The sequence below is a fragment of the Malurus melanocephalus genome, unplaced genomic scaffold (genome assembly GCF_030028575.1).
Source record: "Malurus melanocephalus ecotype Western Australia unplaced genomic scaffold, MMel_1.1 scaffold_244, whole genome shotgun sequence".
NCBI classification, from domain to species: Eukaryota; Metazoa; Chordata; class Aves; order Passeriformes; family Maluridae; genus Malurus; species Malurus melanocephalus.
The window spans coordinates 153,162-162,866 of record NW_026623476.1 but is presented as its reverse complement, the minus strand read 5'-3'; the positions used below and the strand labels follow the sequence as shown (position 1 = coordinate 162,866).

At 43.1% G+C, this 9,705-nt stretch overlaps 1 protein-coding gene across 1 annotated transcript in view; it reads right to left on the bottom strand.

The window, feature by feature from the left end:
* Positions 1 to 3,889: 3,889 nt before the first annotated feature.
* SELENOS (selenoprotein S) overlaps positions 3,890 to 9,705 on the bottom strand; it is a 6,463-nt gene continuing 647 nt past the window's right edge. The window contains exons 3-7 of the mRNA XM_057375313.1: positions 9,455 to 9,702; positions 7,810 to 7,916; positions 6,895 to 6,984; positions 6,727 to 6,802; positions 3,890 to 4,708 (exon numbers count right to left, since the gene is read on the bottom strand). Of these exons, the coding sequence (XP_057231296.1) occupies positions 4,629 to 4,708; positions 6,727 to 6,802; positions 6,895 to 6,984; positions 7,810 to 7,916; positions 9,455 to 9,702 (601 nt within the window). The 3' untranslated portion in view covers positions 3,890 to 4,628. The remainder of the gene's footprint in view (positions 4,709 to 6,726; positions 6,803 to 6,894; positions 6,985 to 7,809; positions 7,917 to 9,454; positions 9,703 to 9,705) is intronic.

Here is a 9,705-nt window from a genome sequence, read left to right as displayed (position 1 = left end):
CCCGCAGCGCAGCGCGCTCGCTTCCCGGCCCGAGCCGCCTGCAGGGAGATGAGCAAAGCCATGGAAAACCATCCTGCTCCCCAGCAGCTCCTCAAGAGCCTGCTCAACCTCCAGGTCCCCTCGGCCGGGTGACAGCAGCAGCACTGTGAGGTGTAAAACGCACTCGAGCTTTGCACCGTGGAGGAGACTGATGCATTTTTAACGTGGTGCTGCCAGACCTGAGTCAACAAAGCATTGGAAAAGCCCAGAACGTGTATTTAAAAAGCAAGCATCAAGATGTCATAGCCTGAAAAGCAGAACACCTGAAAAAGTGATGATTATATTGCCCAAGAAATGTAATTCACAGGGAGTTTTGCCCCCGCCAGTATGTGATAAAGCTTTATGACCTGGTTTGTTTTTTGTTTCAAAAGTGCATCTTTTAGGCCAACCTAACAGTAACTCCCCATTTCCATGCAGAGTACTGGAACTAGGTTTAAATGCCAGGTATTTCAGAGTATCCATTTCTCTTCCATTCTCTTTAAATAATATTTTTAAGTTCTTTTCCCTTCCTSTCTCCAAGACTGTTATCCATAGAACCAGCTTGGAAGCTTAGCTCAGTAACCAGCACACAGAAACAATCTATRGTAGACACAGAGGGAGGAATGAAACTATAAATTTACAGTGGAGATCCCGCTCTGTGCTGAAAGTGCTTTTTAGCAGGTGTGCACTTCAAAACACAATCACAGCACTAAATACATGGTAACAGCAGCTGCTTCCCTGCCAGCACCTTGCAACAGAAACCTGCAGAAAAAAAAAGTGTATTTCCCCACCAAAGCTGAGCTGAGGGGACCTATTCCATTGAAGACATCRGTTTTTCATAAGAAAAAACAACAGRAGTTTTTGAAGCTGCTGGCTCTGGAGCTGGGAATATGGGCAGGGTGTGTGTTAGGCATGGAACAGCTGGCTTGGAAGCTCTCACAAAAAATCAGCTACAATGGTGCAGCCGGGCCAGGACACCACCCAGCCAGCAGCCCTATGCTTTTCCTTTGTGGTTGCAGAGCTGTTCCAAAAGCCAAGCTTTCATTCCAAAAAGGAGAGAGAGAGAGAAAAAAAAAAAAAAAGAAAAACCCAAGGCTTCAGCCCATCCAAGTCTAGACCAGCTTTTTTTACAGCTGGAAATTGCATAGTTTCAGCTGTAGCATGGACAGAAACATGCTGAGCACCACTCTTGGCTAAACTGATCCCTGGAAAGGTGGCARAATTCATCCAGAAGATGGATCTGATGCAGAGATGTGTGCTGRTGTGCAGCCAGGCTTGCAAGGACATGGCTGCCCAAGAAGGGAGCTGCCTGCTTGAGCAGGAGGCAGAAAGAACAGCATTRGAGGGGTTTAAGTGCTGGTAAAAAGTACAGGAGACTGTCAGGCTGGATGCCATCCYCGTTCACAAAGCTCTGGAATGCAAAGTCATCTTATAGGGATGGGAATWAAARAAAAMCCMMARAAAAMCCCCAATCCAAACACCTGAACTGAGTAKCAGCAGAGTTTGAGCACAGAGCCACCACAGAACAGCCCAGCTCCTTGAGTTTTGAGTCAGAATAGTACAGAACTGCATAAAACATAGCAGATGAGATTCATTAGTACTGGCATTTCACACCTGCACCCAGATTTTGCAAGGACAGCAGTTCCCTGAAGATACAGGTGCAATTATAATTTCCATTCACAYTGATCTTTGATTGAGGCACAGATAATTCTGGAACACCTGGGCGCAGCTCTGCTGACAGATTCCCCCACTGCCCTCACTCCCCCAAGTCCCTCTTCTGTTTGTAATTAAAAATTTCCASCATAAGAAACATATTTTTGAAACGCCCAAGTATGCAATATCACTCTTAAAATCTTTCCCTCATTTCACAATGTTTTTGAAAGGCATAAATAAAGCCAAGTAAATTTTATGAGTCTGRCAACATGGGTCGTTTTGTTCAGTTTTAACTCCAGTGCTCAGGATCTCCTGATGAATAGTTAAGAGAACCATGCACAAACCAGATCTCATCTGCAATTTAAAGAAAACAAAAGACTCTGCTCCTCCAGCATATAAATCATCTAAAAGCAACAAAAAATACTTAGCTTCACTTCTCAAGCAACTAATATTTTCAGGAGTTTTTTGTGCCTCTGAACGCTTGCTTGAATTTGGATTATTCAATATCCCAAACAGCTTATCCTTCAGTGGTTGAATACCATTATATAGCAGTTAAACAGTTTGTTAYCCAGCTTTTCCACATAGAGGTATTTCCAGAACATCTGCATGAGTAAAGCAAGAGGCTTCTTGCATAACTGCTCCAGTGGAGGGGGGGAAATCTCCTGAAGGCTTTTTAATATGATCTTTCATAATTCAAGTTCTTGGGAATTCATACCAAACCAGCAACAGTGGATTCATTAAATAGTTCACTTTCACCTAATGCTTTCTGCATGCTTCACTCCTGAGCTATAAAGCAGCAAGCAGCCACCTTTCCATAATGTTTGTGGTCAGGGGAGAGCTTTCCATTTGAAGTCAGAGGAAAAACCCTTCCATCTTGTGCAGGCTGTGAGCCAAAAGGAAAGTTTTATGAACTGAGGTTTGTCCTCCCACCCTGTTCAATAGCTTAGAAGTGTCTGACCAAGAAAAATTCAGGAGCTTGAGGATTCAAATGAAAAAACTAAAAAGGAGAAGTAAGGTTGAAGCTTCCAGAAATACCTACATAATTTCATTTTCACTGGGTATGTCTTATTAAACCTTAGAATTGGGCAAAAAGCCATATCCCTAGTCCTAGCCAGAAGCAAGTCTCGAGACACAGAGATGATTAGCATATGCTCAGTTAAGACCTGCTTATTTATTTTGCAAATGTTTTTACTGAATTAAATAAACTCATCCTGACCATTTTATCAACACAAGGATTTCTGCTTCTTTAAGACAACAACCTCCCCCAGTTGTTTTTCTGAACACACCACCTCAGTCTGCGCCTGTTTCCCCAACAGGAGGGGAAGATGTTCCCTAAGGCAWTACAACTGAGTCCTCCTTCCTGAGGAAGAATCTTCAGATCTTAAAAATATCTTTCCCCACCTCAATTATTTTGCCTTGTTAGAGATTAAAGCCTGAAGTTACATACACTGGTTATGTTACAATTTTTAAGTTTACACACCAAAATAGACAGAAGCTAGGGAATGAAAACGAACATCAACAGTCTTCTCATTTCACCTTTTACGTGCACTTGACCAAAACATTTTGTTGGGTCTAAAACAAAAGGTTCTTGGCCTGTCAGTTTATTACCAACTTTAAAAGTCACTAGCAGCATGCTCCTGTTGCATTTCTAGTCAAGGGAAATATCTCTATGCATATATAACAGTGCATTCAAAGTTGGCACTCATATCTGTTGATGAACATGAGTATTCCAAGGGTAATTACTTAGAAACAAGAGCTCAAGCAGTCCTAAGGAACCACTGCTCCATACCCCAGTGTCCACAGMCCAGCTCAGTAACAGCAACTGGACACAGGGACACTCRTCCTACATGGACAGGAATTATTTCWCTCCTTTCCAAAGGCAACCTGGATTTTATTTGCCTGTTGCATTTTGTGCTAGAGAGAGAATCAAGAGGATGGGATGCCTGGAAAGCTTGGTTATYGTGACCAGGGCTGTTTTCTGTCCTCAGTGCTGGATACTCACCCAAAGGATGAAGACCACACACTTACTCCTTGCAGCCCCTCACTTGCCAGTGGTTACTTTTCCTGGCCAGAGTCCCCCATAGCACACAACAGCCTCAGCTTTGGTGCTGCACAAGCTCCTGCCAGGTCACTTCATCTCCCACCTTGCTTTATACACATTTATTGCACTAGAACACATGCCTTTTATAAGAAAAAAAAAAAATGTTGTAGAAAACTGCAAGATTGTAAATACTAGATTTATGATTTGTTTGCAATTATATTTAATATTAATAGTGTCTTGTTTTTACAAAGCAGTTGAAATTCAAAATAAAAAAAAAAAGGAATAGCAAGAACCCCCCTGTGTGCTGTCTAGCATCAGTAATCCTCACTGGTTTGTTTACCATTTATAAGGAAAACATCATTCAAGCTGGCTTGTCACAGAGACTCTGCAATAACKGGCCTTCAGTGCAAATCTGTGGCATTTGTCAGATCACCTGTGCTTTTTCTGAAGTCTCTCTGCCTAAATTCAAGGTGTCTGCCAATGGTAATATCCCTCCTCTCTAAATTGTCTTCCAGCCAAACACAGTCAATCTGTTAACTTGTCTGGTGTTGGTAAATACCCTCATTTTACAGAGATGAACTGAGCGTAGATAACTAAATTTGCCAGAGAGCCCAGATCTCACAATCCCACCTTGGCTGGAGACTACAGTCTCCAGAGAAGAGTGAGAATTAACTAATTGTACTGAAATTGCTTCTTTCTTCACCCTCTCGAAGAGGTACAGATCAGCCAGATTTCTGCTATAGATCAGCCAATGCATTACAATTTGGAAACGGTGTAAATCAAACAAAACAAACTGTTTCAAGTTGACAAGTGCACTAAAGCAAGCCCAAAGGAGTTCCTGTGACAGGCCAGCTGCAGACAGTTTACAGGGGTAGGATGAAGCTGCTAGTGCCAGGGGACACTAGGSAGGTTAACCTCATCCTCCTGCTGACGGGCCCCGCCGGCCGGGTCTCCAGGAGCACGTCCCACCTCCTTCTCCAGACAGAGGGTTATAGCCTRCAACAGACAGGAGAAATCCACTGTGTTAATATTCACCTTCCACAGCCCTTCACCAACGCACAAGGAGCACCAAAAATTAAATCTCATCATTATTTACACCTTGTTTGTACTTTACACAGGCAGCATTTTAGGGAAAATTAAAGCAGGGAAAATATCCAGACTTGAGAAGGTTTATTTTTCTAGTGCTAACAGTAAAAGCCATTGCAAAACACTTGTGTTTTAATTTGATCAATTTGGATTAAATGAAATTGAAATGGATTACCATTTAATTTTTCTAAGTCTGCACTAAAGCTGTAGTGCTGCTCTGCAGTAGCAAGAGCAGCTCTTCCAKTAAAGTCTGCAGGAGTGTTTCTGTTCTCCAAGAGCCCTAACAGTCAGGGACTTAAAATAATCCTTTATTCCAGTCCTGCAGGGAATACTCTGAAGGTCAAACAGTAAATCCATTCATTWATACTGCAAAGTATTTTTAGAGCATTTGAAAAGATATGCATAGGCAGTAAAGCAAACAGACTTTCGTTGAACATCCTAATGCTGTAAGCATGGGAAACTTTATGTCAGGAGARCACACTCAGAAAGTTACAACTTGGCAAACATCTTCAATTTGTTCCACACAAAGCAAAGAACCCAAATCCTAGCAGCACTGCTAACCAGGAAGGTTTCAAAGCAACCTGTTCCACTGAAACTCCCAGCATTACCTTCATCTTTGAAATTTGTTTTTCTCATACAYGCCAAGTTTTGCTTTCTAGCTTAATTGAGCAGCTGAGCAGCACAGATGGTTCTTTCACTTCATGCTGATCTRCCCCAGGAGAAGATCTGAGACCTCTAATTCCATAATTGGTTACTTTAGCAAAGACTTTGCTGAGGATTAAACCAGGACAGGCAGCAGCTGGAAGGGTGCCCCAACCCAGCTGCCCTGATGCTGGTTCTCAGTGCAGCCATGAACCCTGCATTCCCCATCCTCCAGGGTGACAAATATCCCATGACAGAGCTATCAAAGATACCTGACAACATCAGMCATCAGACTGCCCTCACATTAAACAATCAATGATGATTGATTCAATGATGAATCAATTGCTTGTTTCTTTCARTGTCAGGAAAAACACTCCAAGCAGAAATCCCAGCACTGTCCTATTACTGACATTTCATATGTTTAATCAAGAATCCATCCACCAACTCCAAGGTTTCATACATTTAATCAAGTGACTTACTCTGCACTGCACCCTAAATAGGCCTCCCTTTCAGCCCGATATGATTGAGGCTGTCTAGATGATCCACTCCACTACAGAAAATTGTAATTAAAATATACCCAAATTAGCACCTGYAGGTATGGCAAGGGCTGTTGGGCTGAGAGGAGAGGAAGGAGATTGCCTGCATGGATGAYATGTGGCAGTGAGCCTGACCTGGGCAATGTGAGGCTATCGAAAGCACTTCATCCATCAAGATGATTTCAGCAGATGACTGAGTTTAATGGTGAGACCTTCTGGTGCTTTGTGAGAGTTGGTAAAAGTTTATACATCTGCAGGAGTTATATATTCAGTAAGTCATTGCTGCAGTATATAACAAATAAGGTCACATTCTACATAAGGATGTCTTTCATCTTCTGAATCTCCATAATACAAAATAAAATACCCTGTTCCTGCATTTAATTAGTACTACAGCTGCTTCAAAGGCAGACCAGATACTAAATTATGAAACTTATACAATAATGGGGGAGGGATCCCAGAAATATTGTAAGAATCTGTAATTKAGAGTGGCAAAAATCTCAGTAAATTATGCCAAAGCGTATATACTAAAAACCGAAACRTTCTTTTTCCAGGGAAAAGCACTCCCAAAACTTCCTGCCAGTTTTTGCACAAARTGCAGAGTAGACCAGCTGATCAGAGATAAAAAGCTTGTTTGTAAGGCACATTTTGTTTCCTCCTTGAAAAAGACAAAAAGCATGTCCAGAGACCACAGATACAGCTTGCTAAATGACCTGTTCCAAGCTCAGAGTGTCTGAGGGATTCCATACTCACCACCTCCTCTCAAAGGCTTTTTGTTTGGTTTAGATTTCGGGACTGCTGAGGCAGAGGCACCAGATTCTACTTCTTGCTGTTCAGAAAAGCAAAAATAAGTTACTCAAAATGAATTTCATCTCCCTTAATCACATGAACACAACTGTACCTGATTSACATGGTTGTTACCTGGTTGAGTTTCAGGTTTCCTTTGTAGCTCTTTCCTTCTTGCATACTCTCCCACATTGCGATCTTCTGCCTTCGCTTCTCTTCTTCGAGCTACAGAACAAATCCAGGATACAGACTTAAGCTTTAAACTAAGATTTCAGAACTAACAGAATCCCCAGAAACACCTACAGCAGATTCATCAAACTATCTTTATCTGATGCAGTATTTCTGAGCTTATGGAAGAATTTACTTTTTTTACACACCCACATCTCTTCCCCTCCTCCAGATGTACAGATTGAGTCTGCAGCTTCTTTTGGCCACTTAGTGCTTTAAAACRTTTTGTAAGTAAAACAGAACCAAGTGGTAAATTAAAACCCCGAGTCTGTAAAAAGTACTAAATAAAGAGTACTGCATATTACAGTAACTYAATGCACAACATGGGGTTCTACAGAAGAAAGACACGACTTTTCCTTTGGTTTTAATTGCCAAAATTACTTGAAATATCAACTRTAAACTGAGGTCTGAGTGTCTTGACTGCAAAACCAGGAGAAGAGGTGGGATGATGATCAGTGCTACTGCTATGCTGGCCACATCCATTTTCTGCACTGCCCCACACTGCAATCTGCTACTCCTCATTATCTCAAGCTGTAAWTCAGACCCTTAAATTGCAGCGATTCTGAGGTACATTTCTAACACTTCTWCTTGCCATTTGGAGCAGAAAACAGACATATGCAGTGGTACAGTTAATTGAAATGTCAGCAAACCCCCTCCAGTCACTCACTAYACACATAATTAAGTTCCTGCAGGTACAGATTCACTTGTGAAAAAATAAACATCAGGCCATGGCACACACTTACAATTTGCTGCTCATTTTTACAGCAGCAAAGAACTTGATGSAAAATCTATGAGCTAAAGATAKAAATGCTCTCTGGTTACCTGTCTTTGTTTTTCTTTGTATCTTTCTGCTTGTGCATTCAACTCCTCCTGCATCCTGAGGCGAGCTGCTGCCAAAGCTTCCTGCCTTCTTACCACCACATCAGGTTCTAGGAAATCAGGAAAGAGTTTGCAAAGCCATTCAAAGGTAAACTCTACRTGGCCTCTTCAAACAATTATAATAAGGAAAGACTCACATCTCTCCCTGCAGCTGTTCTGCAGAAAATCACAGCTCAAGTTCAGCTTCCAGCTAATCTTTTACAGTAATTTATATGCTGTATTAAACTTCATCATGTTTTAATGTTTCAAAGCAATTACTTTAACAGGATTTTAATAAAGACACAAGTGTAACTAATCATAAAATTTAGACCTCACACTTCTAGGACACTTCCTTCTATTTCTGAAGGATTTGCTAGATACAAATAAAATCAGAAATATCACCCAGGCTTCACAGGSACACCATTTTTATCCAAAGAACTTYTTTTACGCAGAAGGATAAGGCAACCAGCCCACATCACTCCTACTCCTTCTGGCAATGGGTCCCGCTGGTGTCAGCGCAGCAGTGGATTTAACACCCTCCATCAGCAGAGAAATCACTTACAAACATGACACACATCTCAAGAGACACCTGGAGGTCTCAGAAAATCCACACTGAGTCACCACTGCTCTTCCTGAGTGGCCTTTGAAGGTCAAAAGAAAAATTATACCCCAAAAAAAAGGCAAATGTTGCTCTGTTTTCTTCTAGCAGCTCAAGCATCTTCACATTTGTTTGCCTCATTTTTTGCTACCATCCAGTGATGCATATGAAAAAGAAATGTCAGTACATTCAGTAATTTCATTTTACAGGCAGTTTGGGCAATTTAATTGCCATTTAATTACCATCACAAAAGAATAGCAGAAGGATAAGGGCACGCATGTGAGATCTTTTTCCTGGGGCCCCACGTCCTGTCATGCCAATGTGCCCAAGGGATCAGTGCCAAGCACTSATGGATTTGGCAGATCCACGGGCACAGCTTGTGCTTTTCAGCAGCATCGTGACTGTTTGAGATTTACAACCTCTTGGGGTGTTAYAGCCAAACACCCAAAGATAGCATGGACTGTCACACCCCAAACGTACACAGTCCTACCAGAGCAGGAACTGGGATGGAATAACTGCAAGGAAATGATGAATATTTATAAAATAATGAATATTTATACAGGTATTTTCCMCAGGATTTAGATTTGGGCATCTTGGTTTTGTTTAGTAAGTYTRAAAGTTATTTGGTAACTGACCACAAGTGCTTTTACCTCCATCCCCTCAGCTCCTGCACCACCARARAGCAGCTATTCCCTYSTTCTGCTCCTTCATTCCCAAACGCATTACTTTGGGACACAGCTCTTCCTCGACAACCTTCTAAAAACACTTCTCTTGGTCCAGCCTTTCCCAGCGAGCCCCTCACTCTCAGGATTTGTGGGCTGAACAGTTATCCCGAGCATCACCCTCCATTAAAACCCCTCACAACCGGATCTGCTTCGGGCTGTTACCGACCCCAGAGCCGCGTGCGGACCCGAGCAGTTCCAGCCATCCCAAGCCCCGGAGCCTGGGGAACAGCAGCAACCGGAGTGCACAAACCCCGCTCTGCAGAGGAGCAGCGCTYTCTGTACTCACCCTCCGCCGCCTCAGCTGCTCCGGGCCGGCCGCTCGGCCGCGCCGCCAGGCTGCGGGACACCTTCTGCACCAGCAGATACACGGCGACGGCTGCCAGAAGGATGTACCAGCCATAGCTGGACAGCAACGAGCCCACTGCGGCGGGACAGGCCGGGGGTAAGCGCGGGCCGCACGGCGAGGGGCCCACACGGGCCGGGCTCCGCGCCTCAGCCCCGCCGCCCCCCGCCCTCAGCCCCGGCCCCCCGCCCCTC